General features: G+C 43.1%; 3 protein-coding genes across 3 annotated transcripts; 1 reads left to right on the top strand and 2 right to left on the bottom strand.

Moving 5' to 3' along the window:
* Positions 1–176: 176 nt before the first annotated feature.
* On the bottom strand, positions 177–13,512 carry g6pd (glucose-6-phosphate dehydrogenase). The gene is made up of 14 exons (XM_015968363.3): positions 13,472–13,512; positions 10,221–10,292; positions 5,428–5,549; positions 4,045–4,082; positions 3,837–3,945; positions 3,545–3,762; positions 3,116–3,274; positions 2,383–2,508; positions 2,029–2,122; positions 1,752–1,938; positions 1,450–1,685; positions 1,167–1,243; positions 957–1,049; positions 177–869 (listed from the first exon to the last, which is right to left on the bottom strand). Exons 1-14 carry the CDS (start codon positions 13,491–13,493, stop codon positions 779–781), a joined length of 1,644 nt encoding a protein of 547 aa, XP_015823849.1. The 5' UTR covers positions 13,494–13,512; the 3' UTR covers positions 177–778.
* A 1,061-nt stretch (positions 13,513–14,573) lies between these two features.
* Positions 14,574–18,889, bottom strand: LOC107391213 (polypeptide N-acetylgalactosaminyltransferase 6). Its single transcript, XM_015968374.3, has 11 exons — positions 18,751–18,889; positions 18,102–18,526; positions 17,847–18,019; positions 17,542–17,691; positions 17,145–17,379; positions 16,797–16,914; positions 16,511–16,711; positions 16,308–16,439; positions 16,104–16,205; positions 14,983–15,132; positions 14,574–14,825 (listed from the first exon to the last, which is right to left on the bottom strand). The coding sequence occupies exons 2-11, from the start codon at positions 18,494–18,496 to the stop codon at positions 14,712–14,714; spliced, it is 1,770 nt and encodes a 589-aa protein (XP_015823860.3). The 5' UTR covers positions 18,497–18,526; positions 18,751–18,889; the 3' UTR covers positions 14,574–14,711.
* Positions 18,890–19,587: 698 nt separating this feature from the next.
* LOC107391214 (sperm microtubule inner protein 11) lies at positions 19,588–20,702 on the top strand. Its single transcript, XM_015968376.3, has 4 exons — positions 19,588–19,786; positions 20,047–20,217; positions 20,286–20,409; positions 20,485–20,702. The coding sequence occupies exons 1-4, from the start codon at positions 19,705–19,707 to the stop codon at positions 20,531–20,533; spliced, it is 426 nt and encodes a 141-aa protein (XP_015823862.1). The 5' UTR covers positions 19,588–19,704; the 3' UTR covers positions 20,534–20,702.
* The last annotated feature ends 842 nt before the right edge of the window (positions 20,703–21,544 follow it).

Genomic DNA, 21,544 nt, shown 5'->3' with positions numbered 1-21,544 from the left:
TTGTTCATGAACATTGACTCACTACGCCATTTGTTACTGTGATCCTGCCTAACCAAGTGTATACTTGAGCTGCAAAATATCTCCATTTGAATAAATGAATTCAGGTGTTGAATCGTGTCTGGAGTATTGTTCCGTTCTCTTCCCATCATGCATCAGTACCAGAAAACGAGACGATGGAAGCAAAACTAGTTTATTACAAGTACTGGGAGCTTGGCTACCTTTACATGAGTGGACAGCAGCACAATATGGCTCACCTGCCTGCATGTTTGGAAATATGAATACAAAATTAAATGCTGGAAGTAAAAGAGTGTAAACACTTGGAATGAAGCTGAGCGGGAGGTTAATAGGACGCATGTTTTTTGTTTGTTTTTCTGCTCCAGGATGTTTTAAAGTCTGATGGTGAGAAACACTCTTGGTCCCTCGCAGCAAAGCTAAGCTAAAAATAAAATCCCACCTAAAGTCTCGGCGAGTGGAGACGTGCTGCTGATTGGTGTGACCTATAACGTGTTTGTTACTCGGCTCGTGTTGTGAGCTTGTTCTGTCTGCCATCACATCCCGATTCCTGGAGCCGATTCCACGGGAACAGCTCCTGTTTTTACTTTATAAAAGGTTTCTGTGAAATCTATTAAAAATAAGTCATTTAACTTGTTTGTTGAAGAGGCTCAGAGGAATCGTTGTAAAACCTGAGAATATATTTTTATCCTTCTCCTCTTCGTTGCTTCTATCCTCTAGAACTGGACCGGTAGCCCCCCCACCCCCAGTCCTGCCTACAGCCCATTCAGAGTTTGTGAGGGTTGACCCATTTGTAAGTGCCTTCATAGCGAAATCCAACCTTCTGAACCAGTTCATCTGCTTCTGCTGGACCACGGCTGCCAGGAAGGAGAAAAGGAACAGAGATTCAGGTTTTGGTGCCAAATAAAAGTTCTCCAGTTAAGCAGAGAGCTAACATTTCCTACCTTCCATACTTGTAAGGAATAGGCTGTGGCTTCTTCTCCTCTATGTGGTGAAGAAGAGGGGTGAAGATCCTCCATGCCTCTCTAAGTTCATCACTGCAAACATCAGCGATCCATGAAACGTTAGTATTCTGTACTGCGGTGCCATCTAGTGGAACCTGGGATAGCTAGCGGGCTCGTTTGGGTTACAAGCCGACACAAACAAAGACAGACCTGCGAACGAAATGCATCTGACTCCCACAGAAGACGTCCAGGATGAGGCGCTCGTAAGCATCTGGAAGTTTCACATCCTGGGAAAGAAAGACGTGATTTTATTTCACTAATAAACTACATTGTTTCTCTCTCTGGGTGTTGATCAGAGAAGTCTTTACTGAAATAACATCTTTAATAATAAACTTTAGCTCAGGCAAAACAAATCAATGTTAGCAGTGCGTAGTCTGAACCTTTGGGAAGCAGTTAAAGGATAAGATCTTAAGACAGATGGCCGTTATCCTGCCTTGTATCTGCTCTTGTAGGTGAGGTCCAGCTCTGTTTCTTCAGGGCTGAAGTACACTCCCGGTTTCTTGCTCATCATTTTGGCGTAGATGGCTTCATTGGGCTGCACACGCACCACCAACTCATTCCTTTGACATTTGTTTTCAAAAATGTCTCCAGGGACGTCTGTGAACTGCAGTCGCACCTCAGCTTTCCTCTCATTCAGAGCTTTTCCACAGCGCAGGATAAAAGGAACGCCTGCGGAGGAACGGTTTCAGTTTACGGCGGCAGACAGAAACGTACAGCGACTGTCTGTTTCTTTACCGTCCCAGCGTTCGTTGTGAACATAGAGCACGGCTGCAGCAAAGGTGGCCTGACTGGATCCTTTTGGTACTGTGGGATCGTCCAGGTAACCAAGTTTGGCTTCTCCTTCACCCTCTGGATCCCCCACATACTGACCCAGGACCACATCCGACATGGACACTGGAGTGATGCACTTCAGCACCTTCACCTACGAGGCAGAGCAGAGAGCAGACCTTATACGCCAGTCATGTTTTAGATGTGTTATAAACCGTTTTATCCATCACAGACACCGCTGCACCTTTTCATCTCTGACGTCGTCAGAGCTGGTGGAGGCTGGTTTCTCCATGGCAACCAAACAGAGCATCTGGAGCAAGTGGTTCTGCATGACATCCCTGATGGTGAGAATGGGAACAGGTGGTTACACAACAGAGAGGACACTGATGCTGTGATCACATTATTAAATTAGGACTGATCATTTGTTGGCACTGATGCTGGATTTAAACTAGGAAACATGATTTATTATTCACATGCAGGTCAATTATTTGGTCGTAAACCTAAATTAATAGGCTACAACTGCTTTCATATCTTAACCTGATCTACATGAGTCCTGAAAATCCAGTCCACCCTTTAATTCTCCAGAGCTTCTTCTCACCGGATGATGCCGAAATCATCGAAGTAGCCTCCTCGTCCCTGAGTGCCAAAAGGCTCCTTAAAGGTAAGAACAACACAGGCCACGCTGTCTCTGTTCCAGATCGGCCCAAAGATGCGGTTTCCAAACCTGCAGTGAACGTCACATGATTATTCCTGGCTCAGCAGCACCCGGGCCCACAGGACAGCTGTTTGTGACAGCGTGCATAAACATTTATAAGACAAGCAGAATTAATGTTGAATCATATCCACAGGAGATGCTCTAATCCAGCAAACCAGGCTGAAAATGAAGAGCAACGTAATTCCAATCCCTTTAAACGGTTGTTTCAGCATGAAACAAGTCTTCGCCAAATGTCACATTAATACAGAAATGCCACACACACACACACACACACACAAGTGATGGGTACGTGAATGATTAATCATCTCTGCAGCTGTGTCAGTGACACATCAGTTACATCCTGGAGTCGCAGGTCGGACCCCTCCAGAGGAAACACCCTGGTGCAGTGTTACACCGACACATTGCCTCTCCACATGCAACATGTGTGCTTATGAACCGAGATCCTCCCAGCCGGGTCAGCTCAGACGTCTACCTGAAGGGCCGACATGATGCAGGAGAGATGTATGATTCTGTTCTACTTTAATGTAATTGCGGCGTCCGGTAGTCAGAAGGGGAGAATTGGGTCAAAATGAGCATTACTGTGTTAGTGTGAACAAGTGTGAAATGGTTCTGGTACCTTAGCACCATGAGGTTCTGCACCATCTCTTTGCCCAGGTAGTGATCGATACGGTAGATCTGGTCCTCAGTGAAGAGAGACGAGAGGTGAGAGGACAGTTCCTCTGAGCTCTGGAGATCATGTCCAAACGGCTTCTCTACGATCACCCTGTTCCAGCCTCTAGAAGACACACAGCGGCGTAAATGAGCTGATCAGCACTTTTCACCTCAGTGTGGTGGTCACATTCGTAATTATGCTGATAGGATGACAATAAATACCTTCCCATAACACAAAACGAAGGTGTAATGGTCTAATTAGTCCTCAAACAAATAAAAACACACTTTTTATTCATTCAGTGATTTCCATCTAATCCTGATCCCACCAACTGTTTAACCCACAGGACAACTTGTTTTTACTTTACCAGCCTCAACATCTTTATTTTGCACTGACTTTGTGCTCATGCAGTGCTGACTGATGTTCTTGGTAACATCGTGGTAGACCGTCGGTGGCAGCGCCAGGTAAAACAGGCGGTTGGCCCCACTTCCTCCAGGCAGCGACAGGATGTGTGTGTTGAGTTTGGTGAAGGAGCTGTCATCGGCATACTTCCCACTGATGTATGTGTTCCTGCTGAAGAAGGCCGACACACGTTCTGCCTCTGTATCTGCCACCTGAGCAAGAAGGAACAAAGATTCACACAAAGATCATGCGGACGTAGCTTCAAATAACAAAAATTATGTCTCACCTTCAGGTATGGCAAGCAAGCATTGTGGATGGCATCTACTGTCAGGTCAGAGCGGGCAAAGCCCACGAAATACGTCTGCTCAGGAAGGAGACCGTCTCTGAACAACCACCTGGGAGGAAACAGAGGAGTGTGTATTTTATTAAATCCTCCCTCTGAGGCTCCGGATTAGCGGAGTCTCATTCATCAGCCTCTACTGAGCTTCACTTACCACAGAGTTGGGTAGATCTTTTTCTTTGCCAGATCTCCCTGCAGGTCCAAATGCATAATTAGAAACATGACCCCACAATCAAAAAACGTCTTTAATCTTTGTTTTTAGCAGCTGATTTATCCAACAGCATGATCATCATGCTTCTGCTACATCACAAGATGCAGCAGTAAAGCCACGAACACCACGCCGAGATGGTGAACAAACAAATCCAGGCCAGATCAGAATCGGGCCACTTCATTAATCCCACTGAAACCGAACACTGACTTGTAAAACACAAAAGGCTCGTGAGAACATCCTGCTACTCAGCAACGGCTGATGCCAGTAATTGTATCTGGAATGGAGTCAAGGGTTAATCAAAGTAGGATTTTTCTCCCATACCAGAAAATTCAAAGTCATTTCAATTCAAAGTCAAATTCCCTTAACAGCGTCCTGCCGGCCTTAAACACAGTAATGAGCTTAGCTGCTCCTCATCACCCTTTAAATCACTAATCCTCATCTGGGAGCTCCCAAACTTATAACCCTGCCACTTTGTTTAGGAGTGTTTCCTAGAGACCTTCTACTGCTGCTCATCTCCAGTCTTTACTGCACTCTGGTCCATAACTAAAGAACAAATGTGCAGATCTGATGCTCTCGTGTCTGAAAACGGTGTTGTGTGTGTGTGTACTCATGAAGCAGACACAACCAGAGCGAGGACACACTCAGCCCAGCCCTGACCTGATTCTCCCTGCAAACAGACCTGAAAGAGAAACGCTGACATACAATGACGCGGCAAAAAGAGCCACAATGCCAGCTTTCTTTCACAACGAGCAAACCGTGTAAACAAAGGACACGGCCAGTAAAATGCTCAGAGTTTACTAAATGTCAAAAAATGTTTCTTTTAGGGCAGATTAAACGCTTTAGATATTAGCATCTATTAGGTAAAACTAACTGAAATATTATGAAACAAAGGAAAGGAGGAAACAAGTGGTTGTAAAATAACTGAAATGATGTGGTTCCCTAACTGGACTGATGAAAGGCATGAGAAAATCAACATATTTCCCGTTTGTTCCTTTGGAATGGACCTCTAACGTGTTTTAGTTGTCAAATAAACCAAATGTTACTTGTGTTTTGTTCTAGATCTGTTAAATCGTAAACTAACGGCAACCTAAATCTATCTTGAAGCACAGAGGAAGCATTATTATGTCTCAGTTAGAGGCTTTTGAAAGAGGACTCAGCGGTGCTTGTTTGCAGAAGCTTGTTGAAATCACCTTCAACGTTTACCCAATCAGATTTTGTGCAATTATTGCACAGTCTTCCTATGTTTCAACATGCATTTTACCAAGTAAAGGCCAAAGGTCTTAGGTAATTCAGAGCAAAGAAACAACAGTGGGACTGATTCCTTACTGATGCTCCCATGATGATGAACATGTGGACATCAGACTGATGGAACTCTTTATCTTCGTAGAGCTCCTTCCTCAGCTCCCCAAACACCTCCGAACGAGAGAGTGGAATGTTGTTCATTTTCTCTAGAAAGAAAGAGACAAAACAGAAAAATCCCTTAGAAACAAAGACTAAACAGGGTTCTGTTACAGGCTACATCCAAACAGTAAAGCTTCCTTTTGGCAGAAAAACAGGAAATGTTTAAAACTCTCATTTACTCGTTATCTGAGTAAACCTATGAATGTGAGTTGTTCTCTGTGGGGAAAAAGCTCTGGGGCCTCGTTTATCAAGCTTGCTTACGCACAAAATGGGGTCGGAAAACTGCGTAAGCAACTTTCCACGCAAACTTTGGGATTTATGAAAGAAAACTTAGCAGAAAATTGTGCGCAACTTTAAAGGGACTATAAGGAAGTTTGACAGTCAAAACATGTATAGAAATAATAAATGTCTTCTTCATACATTCTCCTGCAATGCCCTGGTCCTGTAGAATGAGCCCTGGCATTTTTTACTGTGATTGCTTGTTTTTCTGTAAAATCACAGAAAAAGAGAGCTGCTCGGGTCGAGCAGGCTGCTTCATGCGCATTCGCGCTCAGGCATAGCCCGTAGTATTTGCTACCAGTAGCTTTAGCAGCAGAGAGAGAGGTAGTGCCAACTCAGCGACTTTGTCGCAGTTCCTAACGCCTAGTGACAAACCTACCTACATTACTGAGGACCCTTACCCCTTCTTTCCACCGGAGCCGTCAGCAGCACGTTACTGCAGCAGCACGTCTTGCTCGCGTAAGCTGCTGCTTGGCCCTTCCCACGAGACGCGAAGCAGCAGGAGAGCGGCTGTCACCGACAGAGCACGAAGTCACACGAGTGACTTCGTCAGTAAACACAACAACAAGCAGGAGAAAACTACAACATGGCTCCAAAAGGTTTGTGTTTTATGTTCTGTCCGTTTTATAATCGCCAATACGGACCTGAAAAACAAAGGAGACCGCTAGCTAGGTGATAACTTCTCACGGTGCCGCACACTTAGTAACTTTATTTTTAAGTAAAGCAACCGGAAGGCAGTACGTTTCTTTATTCTGAAAATCTCGGGAGCTCCGCTCCATTTCCGCGTCCAATTTCCTGTCTTTCCTTCCCCAAAAATGTCGAACTTGACCCGTTTCAGAGGTGTCGCGCGTAGAAAATAGAACAGGCGCTTAAGGGCCGCGACATGCTGCTCCTGAGACGCGGCCGACTCGCGCTGCTGACGGCTCCGGTGGAAAAGGTTCTGTTGGCCACAGCGGTTCCTATCAGCAGCTATGACGTGCTGCTGCAGTAACGTGCTGCTGACGGCTCCGGTGGAAAGAAGGGGTTAGCTACTTTCTGTAGAACTTTCTTCTAGATATTTCCTGCAAATAAGCAACAAAATAGCCATTTTCGCTCCGAACCGTTCTTTGGATTGACGTTGTTTCAGCCGTCATCAAGGATATAAAAGTTACAGATACTATGAATGTTACTGGCGCTTTAGCTCACCTGGTAATAAGTCTGACTCTCATGCCAAACACCCGGGTACGATTCCGGGTGTGAACATAGTTTGTTATGTGGAGTTTCTTTTTTACTTAATGATAATTTTTTTTACAGTAATAAGACACCTAAATTTTTATTTGAGACTCGCCGAAAGGCATTGAATTCACAGATAAAAAAGATGTGGGTTCAACTTTCATTTTGGAACAATTTTTCAAGCAAGGGAAGGGAATGATCGGAGCATGCAGGAGGACTGACCCATCATAAACCTTTGTCAGCTGTGCTGAAGAGAAAGCTACAGAATCAAATTATTTAATTAATTAGCTGCGTGTTCTGTCCTCTGGGCCACACGCACACACACACACACTGCACGTTCGGCCGGCCGACGAGAAAGTGCAGCTGCAGAGACAGAGGGACATTATTTTTATTAATTTGCTGTGTTCTTCTGTCCTCCGGGCCACACACACACTGAGCTGTCTCAGCTGTTATTTTCGTTAAGGAGTGTGCACGTACAGCATGCGCGCCTCGTGCACGAGCCTACTATTGAAGCTGCCGTTACGCTTTTGGCCTGAGGGGGCAATCGCGAGCATAAAAATTCAAAAGTCCTAAAAGTCCCTTTAAGTTGACGAAGGACCTTGCTTACGCACATTTTGGGCATGGAGAGCACCTGCAGTGCTGCTGCTGACAAGGATACAATTATGAAATCCTGCAGCATTATCACTTGTACTGCTTTGTTTTTACACAGCCCCCCCCCCCACACACACACACACACACACACACACACACGCACACACAGCCTGAAGCACAGAATACGGAATGCAGAATATCAGCAGGGGGAAAGATTGAGACAGAATGTCTGTGATAGTGTGTGTCCTGTCACTGTGACCCGATTGATCATGCGCCCTGGCTACTTGGACAAGGAAGTTTTCCGTTTTGGTGACTGGTTAGCGCACGAGACTTTCACCTGGGAGTCTGGGGATCAAATCCTGATTGGACCATGTTTTTTATATCCGCCACAGATCTCTCTGAAGACAGCTTCAGCAACGCTGTGCCACTCTGTGGATTTTCTCGTTTTGCAAAAGCACTTCCTTTCATTTCTCCACCTCACCCACAAGTACCTGAATTTCTGCTTGTGAAATTACGCTTCCTTGATCTATGGTCGTGATCAAAATGCTGCAACAAGCCGGCTTAGGTATATGCATGAGATCCACAAGGCACTATGCATTGGCAATTGATGGCAGAAAGTGGGCGTGGTGAGGGCGGGATGTGACTAGAAAGCAGCTGAGAACCTTTCTAGATACTTTCTGATTTATGAAGTGGAGATTGCGTGCAGCTGTGCGTACTCCATGTTTGATAGATCACAAACCTACTTGGCGTAAGTAATTTTTTTTTGCTGAGCTTACGTACGGTTTTAGTAAGGATTCTACGCAATGTTTGATAAATGAGACCCCTGGTGCTTCTGTTTCAACAACAAGCCTGAGGGCCAGAAAACCGTAGAATTCCGAGTCTTATTCATTAATATTCATGATATTTGAACACCTCGCCTCTGATTGGCTAACAGCAATGCCACTCTTCCACTGTGTCCGCTCACTCTTCTTACTTGGGTAAAAATGCAACATTGATGTTTTATCTCCACAAATAGCAGGCCAGGGGCCTCATTTATCAAGCTTGCTTACGCACAAAACGAGGTTGGAAAACTGCGTAAGCAACTTTCCACGCAAACTGAGATTTATGAAAGAAAATTTTGTGGAAAAATGTGCTCAACTTTGAGTTGACTAAGGACCTTGCTTACGCACATTTTGGGCATGGAGAGCACCTGCAGTGCTGCTGCTGAGAAGGATAAAATTATGAAATCCTACAGCATTATCACTTGTACTGCTTTGTTTTCACACAGAACAAGACCCCCCACATGCACACGTGCGCGCACACACATGTGCACACACACACACACACACACACACACACACACACACACACACACACACACACAGCCTGAAGCGCAGAATACGGAATGTAGAATATCAGCAGGGGGACAGATTGAGACAGAATGTCATGCGTCTGTGACAGTGTGTGTCCTGTCACTGTGACCCGATTGATCATGCGCCCTGGCTACTTGGACAAGGGAGTTTTCCATTTTGGTGACTGGTTAGCATGCACAACTTTCACCTGGGAGTCTGGGGATCGAATCCCGATTGGACCGTTTTTTTTTTATATCCACCTCAGATCTCTCTGAAGAATTCACAACATTGACGGCTTCAGCAACACTGTGCCACTCCGTGGATTTTCTCTTATTTGTTTTGCAAAAGTACTTCCTTTCATTTCTCCACCTCACCCACAGGTACCTCAACTTCTTCTTGTGAAATAGCACTTACTTGATCTGCTGTCGGGATCAAAATGCTGCAACAAGCTGGCTTATGTATATGCATGATATCCACAAGGTACTTTGCATTGACCATTTATGGCAGTAAATGGGCGTGGTGAGAGCGGGATGTGACTAAAAAGCAGCTGAGAACCTTTTTCGTTAGTCTCTGATTTATGAAGCGGAGATTGCGTGCAGCTGTGTGTGCTCCATGTTTGATAGATCACAAACCTACTTGGCGTGAGTACTTTTTTCTGCTGTGCTTAAGTACGGTTATAGTAAGGATTCTACGCAATGTTTGATAAGACACCCCAGGTTTTTTTCTGCCATGTTGTGGAGTTGCTAATGCTAACGGTTAGCTTCTATTAGTCGAGACGTGCTCTGCTCTCTTGGGCGCTAAATCAATGCAATCGTGGCCAAGAAGTACGAGTGGATGAATGCTAATTTTCCCTGTAATGTAGAAGGGGCAGGCTTTTGATGAGCCAATTGTTTCCCTATTTATGCATATATGTAATTTCTGTGGCTAAAACAGGAAACGAGAGGTCCAAAAGAGTTTTCAACATCATTATGCTTATGCGACGTAGAGTGGCCAATCATATTTCAAAAAGAACAATTATTACTGGGTTTCTCAGTGAAAGAGACCTTATCAAACACATAAAAACAACTAATACCTAGTAACAGCTAAAAATAACGAATCGAGGTGCAGTAGTGTTTGCCAGGTAATATAATAAGAAGGATTTTGAAAAGGAAACAACCTTATTCATAAGACTCCCTTTGAACATACAAGTCCTTGGCGGGTTACGTGGTTCCTAGAAATTCAAAGGTTGTGCTGATAATCACCTTCAGAGCTCAAATGTTTCATGGAGAGGCTGTGATTATGTGCAGGACTCTATTCGGGCCGTACCGTCTGTTGCGGGGCTCCTAACTGAAGACGGTTCTTGATGATCCTGGCTGTGTGTTTGAGGCTGGTGTCGTTCTGCAGAATGACACAAGGACAGATCTAAAGCTTCTGCACAGAACAGCACAACCTCATTCATTGGTTCACCTTTCTGCACTGGCCAGAACCATTTAGCCTGCCAGTGTTCCTGGTCTGGGTAGAAGTGCAAGCTTAGCTTTCACCTTCTGGTTGATGGATTCATAGCACCTACAAAACTGCCGAGAGTCTTGAAGGTTTTCCTCGTAACTTCTCTTCATGTATTTGCGGTCATAATATTTCAGTCAGGCGGCAGTAATTAAACAGAGCCACCAGGTCAAAGCAGCAGTACTGATGTGTTCATTTGGAAAAAGCCAAAACGGTATTCCATCCAACAACCTTGTGAAGCTGGCTGGAACAAGGCTACTTCTAGAAATCTCAAATAAGCTGAAAGAAAAAAGTTCGAACAAGGTCTTTCCACACTTTCGTTTAGTTTTATACACTTAAGTTCCTTTTGCACCCTTAAAAAGAGAAGTGAGTGTTTAAGGACCAGTCTAACCTGAACACACCCGTGTTTCAGTAAGAAACCATCTGAAGCGTGAAAAGCAAACACCAGTAAGCTCCTCGTTTATTGTGATTTGGTGGGAATTACCTGACAAAATTAACTAGAGGCGCTAAAGTGAGAGAGCATTGGGGCTTTCGCTAATTATTAATTTTTAATCCAAATGTGCAATCAGTGATTTATGGTTGGGAATAAAGTTCCTCAGAGTTAAGAGAAGGCTAATCAAGAAACCGTATTATTTTAAAGGGGCCATATCATAGAAAATCTACTTTTTTGAGCTTTTTACCCCCAAACCCCTTATTGGTTGCATTCTTGCATTTTCCTGCCTCAGCTTCAATTTGGTCCATACAAAGATGTTTCCTGCATCCAGGAGAAACTGATCAATCTCAGCCTCACAGTGAAAAAAAATCAACTAAGATTATTTTATACAAAATATAAGATTTTAAATAAGGCGATTTTTATGTCTTTAACAGTGGAGAAAATAAAGAACGAGTGTGAAGACAGAAAAAACACATCTGAAAAGCCCAAACCTTGGAGATCATGAGGAATGTTTTAGGGCTAGTTTCTGTAAACTGACTTCCAGTAAGTTGTTTCTTGGAGCTGCAATAAGAAAACGTCTGATGTCTAAAACCCTGCAACACGTTTTAATCAGGGATGTCCCGATCCAACTTTTTCACTTACGATAAGATATCAGCACAAATCATACTATTTCGTAGCGTGGAATGTGTGAAGGGTTTGATCAAGTGATATTACTCAATCAGAGAACAAGAAGAAGAAGAAGAAGAAGAAGAAAATATCATTTCTATAGCGCCTCTCAAGATAAAAATCACGAGGCGCTTCACAAAAACAAAAAATGTTAAAATATAAAAAAGCCTTTAGAAAATGTTTAAAAATATATTAAAATGAGCAAAAATAGGCAATTGTGATTTAAAAAATGTTAAAAAAAGAGAGAGAGAGTGAATAGGAAAGAGGGAAATCAGTGGATCCTGAGGAAGGTGGAATAGGTGGGGAGAGCAGAATAAAGAGAGAGAGGTGAAGAAGGTCATACAAAAGCCAGCTTGAACAAGTGAGTCTTCAGCTACTTTTTAAAGGAGACCACTGAGTCCACTGATCTCAGGCTCAGGGGGAGAGAGGTCCAGAGTCTGGGGGCCACAGCAGCAAATGATCTGTCACCTTTGATCTTTAGCCTGGTGCTGCACAACCAGTAGGCTTTGATCACTGGACCTCAGGGACCTGCTGGGGGTGTAGGGACTAAGCAGATCACCAATGTAAGATGGTGCTTGTCCATGTAAGGCCCTATAGACCAGAACCAGGATCTTGAAATGAACCCTGAAGTTGACTGGCAGCCAGTGAAGCTGGAGGAGAAGCAGGGTGATGTGGGGTGAAGTGAACAAGAGCCAATAACAGTAAGTACGAAAAAAATGACAATTTTTTTAACCATTGGCAGCAAAAATGTGAACCTTAACAGACTGCTTATATAGAGGATTTTTGATGCAGTCCGATTAAATCCGATACACTGTTTTTGGGACGATGTTGAATTACTTTCCATGTCGGAACGGGACATCCCTAGTTTTAATGGCCTCTCACTAAACACTGGCTACCTGAAAAGAGCTAAATAAATATGGAATCATCGGTAAGTCATCGTAAACAAGTAATTTAATCATCAATTACAGTGCAGAAGAATATGTCTTACTGAACATAAACCCTCAGAACAAAAGATTAACCATCTCTATCATCTGTATGAATTCATGAATAACAAGCTGTGCTGCGATCAGACCAGAATAAAAGCTGAAATCATCATTAAGATATCTCTGATCTTCAGAGGAGACAAACTTTGAGGAAAAGCAAAGGTTTGACCGCTCTATTTGATCTTCTTTCTGTGATATTTTTGTATTGTTAGTGCGGCTTTAAATGAAGACTGAAAACCAGTGAATGCCTGAAACTGTAGGAAGTGAAAGATAAAGTATGTCCATCATCTATGCATACAAAGGCTTAAACAGCCAGGCTAAACCACGTGAGGTAATTACAAACATATCAAAATTCAGAGGCTAAATGAAGCATATTAGGATAATCTGGCACAAGAATATGAGTAATATGCTCATTTACTTTTTAGTACATGTGTGATAAAAGAAACCCTCAACATCTCTGCCTGTTGATGTGCATACCTGCTGTTTACCATCAACACGCTGCTCTTGGATTGAAGTCAAAACTCCCAAATTTGTCTGACACAGACGGCAAATCGTCTCCAAATCCCGGATTCAGAGGCTAACCCTGAGTGGACCAGACAGAGGGGATGTTTTTAACAAATGCAGCTAGCTTGCTGCTAACTGAGAGCTTTAATCCGCCCTGTGACCGGTGATAAGATCAGCTGTAAAACAGCCCCAAAAATGACGCTTATAGCAAGCTAACAGCTTCTAGCGCTCATGAAGCTAACGCCTTCCCAGCAGAAAGTTACAGGAGCAGCGCGAAGATCGCAGCTACTTACGGGCTTGTTAAGAAGATGATAACCTGCTGAGCAATTCCTGAACACACAGAAACGGAATGCAGCCTTTAAACAAACACACTGCAGCCACAGCCCGGCGACGGGTGTGTGTGTGTGTGTGTGTGTGTGTTCTGCCCACTCCCCTGTTGAAGTGACAAGGCAAAAAAGAGAAATTTTATTGGTTTAAAAGGAACTCACCAGCGCTCGCTCGAGATCCCATCACTACATAACAGAGTGACGTCATCGACTGCGAGTGAAGGGCGGGGCCTAGCTGGGTAAGCCCCGCCCCTCCCACAGGAGCACATGCTCGCTCCTGTTTTCATGGCCTCAGACTCACTTCATTTCTGTTGCTTCCAGTGGATCTAATCAGACTTTATTAATGTTTAAAATTAACATAAAACTGCAGTTTCATTCATTCATTCATTCAAACTGAACCCTATTTTTACTCTATTTTCTACCTTTATTTTCATGGTAAATGTCCTCAAATACATACTTGGAGAACACGCGTGCGAGCACACACACACGTCTGTCTTTCTATCATAGTGAGGATCCTCCAATGACTTCCATTCATTTTCTGTGACTCCACTATGCCTAACCCACACCTTTACCCTAACCATAACTAATGCTGATCCAGTCCTAACGCTAACTTTAACTAAAACTTAATTCACACCATACCTCTAAAACCAACTGGTAAGCTTATAAAAAAAGTGAGGACCAAAAAAATGTCCTCACATTGAAAAATATCCTCACATTGTAGGAAAATGGTAAAAATGGTCCTCAGTATGTAGTTAGTACAAGAAAACACACACACACACACACACACACACACAATGCAATCAAAACTTTTTGCAGGGTTAATATATTCAAGTAAACAGTCATTCTAACACTATTTTATAAATATTATTATGCAAATATTCAATATATTATTTACAATTGATAGAATCTAAGAAGTAACGGGAGGAAAGCACCAACGCCTTCCATTGTTTGATGTCAGTTAAAAATATTTTACAATATCACAAACACCAATTAACAAAGAACTTTTGCAACAAGTTAAACAACAATACTTCCTTTTTGCGCGATTACTTCCTTTTACAAAACTGAAGAGACAAGGATCGTTCTGTGCAAATGATTGTCAAAGTCCAGTTGAAGTTATGTGAGGAATTAACCAGAAACAAATAAAGCTATGAATTACCATCTTAGTATTGTTTAAAAAGGCAGAATGTCCTGTCCGAGCCACAGAGGAAAGCCTGGGAAACAAAGAGTGTGTTGCCTAGATAAAAGAAAACCAGAGACATGTCTGATGTTAACCAATTTAAAAAAAAAGGTGGTGGTGGGGGGGGGGGGTGTCAATTTTTTTTCAGCTTCTTTAGTAGGACTTTACAAGAGCCGGTGTCTGTTTTACAGCCTGTGAGTGGTGTCATCCAATCCATGGTTTCTTTCAGATGAAGGCCCATTTCTGACTATCTTCAGCAGATTTGCAGCTGGTCAGAATCACGTTTCCACCTGCTGCTGCCAAACACTTGCCTGATGAGGGGTTCATCACTTGGTTTGTCTGCAAACACCAACGTAGAATGTGAAAACATCACCGTGTTGTGTTTCAAAGGTTCAAAGGTTTAGAGCTAGGAAGAGACAAGAATGAGGAAGCCTTTCATACTGTTGTAATCTGATCTGCAGCAAAGGTTAGGATGACGAGGAAGTACGAGCCGTACCTCTGTAAAGATCCAAGCTTGCTCTGGTGCTGCCTTTTCCTTCGGATGGCACCATTCAAGACACACAGAAGCTTTCCCTGGATCAGCGTGTAAGCACAACTTGATGCCAAAGCTGAGCCGTATCTCCTGCTTGGAGGTGTACTCGTAATACTGGAATCACAGTTTTAAAATGGAAAAGTTGTGTCATTTAACAGTTTTCTAGTAAGTTTTACATTTCTAAAGGCTGATCCTGAACTATTACAGCTTGTCAGCAGAAGGTCCCAAATTTGCTTCAAATCTCTTCTGCAGCATGTCTAGATTAAGTATTAGGATTAGTACTTTTTTTGTAAACCTGCCATATCCAGGCCTATATGTGTCTACTGCCCTCTAGTGGACGATTTGCAAGTGGCAAGGGCCATTTATTTTCTTTATTATTATTATAATATAATCATTAAATACATTAAAATAGAATTTATTTAGTTATTACATAATTATACACCACTAGATTTTTATTATTATTAAACATTCCAAGCTTTAAATGGTTAGATGTCTCATTTCTTTGTTTTTGGATCAAAGTGAAGAATCCAGGACAGCAGGATGTCTGCAAAGAAATGAATAGTTCTCGAACTCATGAGCTGATAATTTTAAAATCACAGATCTGATAAAAAGCCAGTTTATCGGCCTGATCAAAATGCATTCAGGATCATGTTCTTAGTCAGTTAGTTTTAAAAGAATGCATTTGATCTGTACTGTTAAATAGAGAAGACAGTAATGACATTAGATGAAATCCAACCACACATTTAAAACGTGTTTATTTTAGCAGGAATCTGAGTTGACAGTAGGATATTTTTGTGTCAGAACAGCAGATCAAAGACAGCTGCTGTGTTTTTATGTTACCTCCGGTCACCTGGCTGAGAACAGCTGAATGGACTAAATGTTTGGGTGTGGTTAACGGCTGATCACGTGGGATTAAACAGGTTTTGGTGGGATTTAACAACACAAAGTTAGAGCATGAGAAGATAGAGTTTTTGGCTTTGCTCCGTGTAAGATGCATATCAGGTTATATCTGTTGTTTCTTTAATAGGGACATGCTGTGATGCAAATCAGTTCAAAAATATTTCAATTTAAAAAATAATTCATACCTGTGCTTCAATTCGGTTGTTGCATGTGACCATCTGACCAGGCTCCCAGTGCTTTTTTGTCTTTTTCACATCCAGTTGGCACTGCCAGCCAGAGTTTTCCAACTTTATGTCGTTAAATGAGAAATAACTATCAAGTCAATTTCATTTAAATCCTTTCAGATTATTTAAACACTTGCAAATGCAGATGAATTAAATATAGTTTACCTGCCCGTACATCGTGGGCCGAATGTCAGGGACATATGTTTCTGGGTAAACACTATTTAGGTACCAAGAGAAGTTTTTGCACCTTAACTTCTCTCTGAGCTGACGACGTTCAGAAACATCCCCAAAGGAATTCTGGGAGGAAAAGAATAACATGAGTTGATGTCGTCAGCATGGCTTTTAGAGAACTGTAAACTGTTCCGGACCATTTTAAAAATGGAAGCAGCGACTCTGTTTAAGCGATAGAAGATCTCTTTGTAGTCGTCCATCCAGACCTCAGCCAGGCGCACCAGGTTTCGGGTGATGACGGAGCTGCCGTTTGGGAAGGTGTGAGGGCTTTTTTTACGAAATATATGCCCCACAACAGAACAGGGAATGATCTCTAGAAGACCTCCACATTGCCAGACCTGCAGATGCATACATCATAAGGTAAAGCTGCAGCGGAAAAGTATTTGTTAGTGACATAAAAACACAAGCAGAACGTTTTATTACCCTGAAAGACATCTCCAAGTTCTCTCCTCCCCAGAACTCCATCTGGTCATCATAGGAGCCAATATGCTCAAAGTACGACTTAGAAACTGCAAACAGGCCTCCAGCAAAGGTAGGAGTTCTGTAAAATTAGTCTGACGTGATCTTTACAACAAAACTTATATGATTTTGTGGAAATTATAAAACTGCAGCTGAAAATGATGCTAAATGGTTTAAATCTTTACAAACCTGATCTTTATTCTTTGCTAGCTGCATTTGATAGCAACCTTGAGTAAATGTCATTATCTATATTTTAAAATGAGATTAAAGTAAAGAAGCCTTGATTTCTGTACGTATTTGCGTGAGTCAGACCTGATGGGATACGTCTCGTTCTTTCGGCGCTTCAGCTCCTCTTCTGGAACAGCCTCCCACCCAAACTTCAGCCTCCAGTCAAAGTTCCCACGGCTGTAACGTTGAGGCCTAGGAACTGGTTTGTGAACCCACAGATTGTTCCGATCGATGATGTTGATTTTGGGGCTCACCACAGCAGAAGGTTGCTCTGCAATCCGAGCCAGAAGAGGCTCCAGCCATCCATCGAAACATTCACCTACGTGTAAAAACACGACAAATAGGTTAAAGAGAGGCTTGAAAACCATTTTAATCATGCTAACTTGTTTGTTTAGTAAAAATTATACATGACAAATAAGCAATATGTAAGACACTGATCTACTAAACTATCATCTGCATGTAATGAAAGGGTTCCACATACAGTGGGAGTCCAGGAAGGTGAGGACCTCCCCTCGAGCGGCCTGCGCCCCCATCAGCCGGGCTGTGATCAGGCCTTTTCTCTCCCTCTGACGTAAAACACGCACAATCTGCAGCTTCTCCACATGTTCCTCCAGGGCAGTCTTCAAGTGATCTGAAAACAGGAGTGAATAAGTTACCAGTCGTGCTAATGAAAGATGATAAACAAGGTCCAGCTGTATCTTCTCCAGGTTGATCTGATTGCTGAGGATGTTGGAGGCAGTTCTGACCGCCGGTCCTGATGAGAGATGTTTATTGGGGAGCTCTCACCATCGGTGCTGGCGTCATCTACCAAGATAATCTCTGTGAGCAGAGCAGCAGGAGCTGTGTGTAGGACGCTGTAGACCGTCCTGAGCAGAGTGGACCATGCCTCGTTGTGAAACACTATAATCACACTAGTGTTGGGGAGACCGGGACATCGCCAGAACTTCTGCTTCATGCAGCTGTCAGAGACAAACTGAAAGTGATCACCTCCTCACCGGCATTCAGCAGGAATATTCTGCACTTTTCAGGCGGTCCACTCACTCTGGGTGCCGCGTGTCTTTACCCAGGTCCCGGTGCAGAGAAATGCGATCACTGGCAAACTGGTTGAACTGGTTTTTGTTAAATCCTTTTTGGTTCTCTTGTTGTTCTTGCTGAGTCATCAAACCTGACAAGAAGGGTTTGCCGTGTGCACCTGGCGCTCCGGGGTCCTGGAGAGGCCTCTGGAGGCGAGGCTTTAGCTCCTCTTTACTGTAAAATCCAAGAGGGCAGCTGGAACTGGATGTGTTGGGCCTCTCCACACTCCCCACTGGGTGTAGTGGTGACAGTGGGGAGGCCACGTAGCTGATGTAGCAGTGTAGAAGGAAACACAAACCCAGGACACAGAAAACTGCTCCTTTTACTGGACGTGTCACTCGAAAACAGCCTGAAAGCATCATGGTGACAGGATGGTGCCAGCCTACACGACACTGGGAAAACGGCCACATCAGAATGAGGAGATCGTTGTGTGTACCGATAGTTTGCTGTTCAGTCAGTATAAAAGTATTTATTTCTAACGCTGCAGCTCAGTCTAATGAAGACACACAAATAGAAACTTGTGATTGTTGTTTCTGTATAAAATAAATGAGCCATAAGTTCTAAATCACCTGTTGTGTGTGTCTAAGCTAAAAAAGCTGAAAAAAAAGATACCTACTGCTGTTTGTTGAGGGTCATAAAAACATCTCTCTGCTTTTTCCCTCCATGTGGGCCGTCTGGTTCCTTTGCGATACGCAGACCAGCTGCTGAGGTGCAGCTTTGTTGTTCATCCGCTAAAAAGAAAAGAACAAATGACACATGACTAATAAAACCATCTGACTCAGGATGTCGCTGTGGTTAAACGGCGGGTCATGCGTTCTCAATTCTGGGTTTCACTTCAGTTCCGGTTTTTCAAGCTCTCATTTGACTGATGCTTTGCTTTTCTTCTCTGTGCACTTGTCTTGAGCTCCCACCATCGACATGTATACTCCCACCACTTTTACATCAGATCCCACGTTGCTGCAAAAAGAACCACAAATGAAAGCTGTCAGTCGAGATCTGCCCTTCCTGACTAGACTACAGGATGTGAAGCTTGTTCAGAAGCAGGAAGCTTTGATGTTCCTCGTCATCTGGTAAATCATCTAACCCAAACTGCTTCCTGACTCTGCAAGATGACGGCTCAGCAGAAATGGCATCTAGACATTTTTCAATATATTTGATAAAATCAAGTCTTTTATTTTCTACAGCATATTTTAAAGCTGAGAGATAATGTAGCATTTTCAAACGACCAGAGTTGTTGCTGGCTTTTCTCATGCAGAGTAATCTGGTGTGTTTCTGCATCATATTTTCCTCTAATGTGAATGTGAATTCTTATTGTTTTTCTTCTTTCGTTGCCCCATTTGTTTACAAAACCTATTTAGAAAAGGAGGCACTGCACAACACAAGTTTCCTTTTTGAGAAGTGAAAGCTACTTACCGCCTGCTTTCCCTGTTTGAGCAAGAAAGCAGAAACACGCCCTGCCCCTGCGAGGTTCCCAGGGTAACATGTAAACAAATGAAAGTCGAATGTTGTTCAAAGGCTTGTCTTTGTGTGCTGTGTTTCTTCGACCGGATAAACAAGTCTCGGCACCCTGATGACCTTCTTCGGTTTGACACACCTGGGTTATCAAAACCCAATAGGAGATAAAATGATAAATCAGTGGAGAGCTTCTCGGGGTAGGAGACGTTAGTCTGAGCTAGCCTAGCCTCAAGTTAGCGGAACCACAAAGAAAACAGCCTTCTTGATGTTTGATTAGAGTTTTAAACTTTTGTTTTGAACTCCACGAAACAGTAAAAGCTAAAACAGATGCTTGTAACTCAGCCTTGCCTTCTGCTGATTATTTTAAAGAGTTTGTATCATTTATTTTAAATGTGTGTTTTTAGATTATTTTTGTTTTAATAAGATTCTCGTAATAATCACTAATCTGCAAATACAGATGTGAGCATCAGTGAAGGATTGTCCTCGTGGCTGCAGGGACCTCAAGGACCCCTCAGCTGTGCAGACACATCCAAAGTGTCCCCTCAGTGTCTTCCCTTCAGCTCTGACACGCAGCACAGGAGCTACAAGAAATACAGAGAAATGGTCGAACAATCCCAAACAACTACATGTGAGTCTTATTTCTGAGTCAACCTTAATGAAAGAATTAGCTACAGCAACCCCTCCTCTCTCCCCCAGCTCCTAAGCAGCTGTACATAACGCCTCTGACAGACAACCAGCAGTATGGCTGGATGGTGTCTGATCGTCCGGAGCCCTGGACACAAGTCAGGAGGTTTCCTCGACAGCTCAGTGAGATGACCAAGTGGGTAGCATCAACATTTAGTTCTCCCCTATCACCCAGCGCTCTCTGAATGTAAACCTCTTGTTTCTTTCACAGGTTTGTTAATGAAATGTTGCGTGCAGACCGGGACTTCAGCCTGTTCTGATCTCCATCATCACTTCTCTTCCTCAGTTAAACACAGAAGATAGCATCAGTGTTTTATGTGGTTGATATTATGCTTTACTCATCTGGAGATCGGTTTCTTTAACAGAGCTGTATTAAGAAACATCTTTTACGGGTGTTTTTCAAAATAAAGTGACTAATGCACATTGTGACCTTTGCTTCGAGTATCTGAGAGTCCCTGGAATGAAGCTGACCCTCTACAGCCCTCTAGAGGGAACCTGGTAAACTACATCATCTAGTCAGTGTGGGAAGTTGGGTTCACTAAAGAACAAGAAATTCATCTGTCAGGGACATTTGAACTCTAAGAAAGAAAGAACAGTTTAATTTAGTATTTTGGAACTTCCAAAGCTAACTTTAGGGACCACAAGTGCAGCTCAGTTAATCCTATATTCTGGATTCTTCTCCACATGTTCTGGAATTAGTGAATAACCATTTCTGTTTCATCACCAGCACAAGACTGTGTGTGATGGTTGTTTCAGGAGATCCTAAAATATAATGCTGACTTTTTTCCTATTGGCCAGGTTTGAGCTAGAGCGGCATGAACAAAATTATTTTAAATTAAGCCTAGTGACAGCTGCACGTCATTCTGAAAATCCTAGTGGGATTGAAATAATTTCAATGACTGTTTTCTCTCTTTTTATTTAGCTGTGTGCGTGCATGTGTGTGTGTGTGTGTGTGTGTGTGTGTGTGTGTGTGTGTGTGTGTGTGTGTGTGAGTGCATGTGTGTGTACGTGCATGTGTGTTTGTGCGTGCATGTGTGTGTGCTTGCATTTGTATGTGTGTGTATATGAGCGCATGTGTGCATGTGTGTGTACATGTGTACATGCGTGCACGTGTGTGTGAGCATGTGTGTGTTTGTGTGTATTTGTGCGTGAATGTGTGTGCATGTGTGTATGTGTGCGTGCATGCATGTGTGTGTGTGTGTGTGTGTGTGTGCGTGTATGCATGCATGTATGTGTGTATGAATGTGTGTGCATGTGTGTGTGTGTGTGTG

The sequence above is a fragment of the Nothobranchius furzeri genome, chromosome 15, assembly GCF_043380555.1.
Source record: "Nothobranchius furzeri strain GRZ-AD chromosome 15, NfurGRZ-RIMD1, whole genome shotgun sequence".
NCBI classification, from domain to species: Eukaryota; Metazoa; Chordata; class Actinopteri; order Cyprinodontiformes; family Nothobranchiidae; genus Nothobranchius; species Nothobranchius furzeri.
The sequence above is the reverse complement of the archived record's forward strand: the minus strand, read 5'-3'. Positions and strand labels throughout refer to the sequence as shown.

Bases quoted from the DNA above. Each gene is read 5' to 3' on its own strand.
- g6pd (XM_015968363.3), bottom strand. From the start codon at position 13,493: ATGGGATCTCGAGCGAGCGCTG. The intron at 2,123-2,382 runs GTGAGAAGAAGC...TCTCACCATCAG, and splicing joins GATGATTTCGGCATCATCCG to GGATGTCATGCAGAACCACT. The intron at 1,939-2,028 runs GTGCAGCGGTGT...TCTGCCTCGTAG, and splicing joins ACGACGTCAGAGATGAAAAG to GTGAAGGTGCTGAAGTGCAT.
- LOC107391213 (XM_015968374.3), bottom strand. From the start codon at position 18,496: ATGATGCTTTCAGGCTGTTTTCGAGTGACACGTCCAGTAAAAGGAGCA. The intron at 17,380-17,541 runs GTATGTGGAACC...TTTTACACGTAG, and splicing joins CACCTTCCTGGACTCCCACT to GTGAATGTTTCGATGGATGG. The intron at 16,712-16,796 runs GTAATAAAACGT...ATGCATCTGCAG, and splicing joins ACTTGGAGATGTCTTTCAGG to GTCTGGCAATGTGGAGGTCT.
- LOC107391214 (XM_015968376.3), top strand. From the start codon at position 19,705: ATGACCTTCTTCGGTTTGACACACCTGGGTTATCAAAACCCAATAGGA. The intron at 19,787-20,046 runs GTAGGAGACGTT...CTGCAAATACAG, and splicing joins TCAGTGGAGAGCTTCTCGGG to ATGTGAGCATCAGTGAAGGA. The intron at 20,410-20,484 runs GTGGGTAGCATC...TTTCTTTCACAG, and splicing joins CAGCTCAGTGAGATGACCAA to GTTTGTTAATGAAATGTTGC.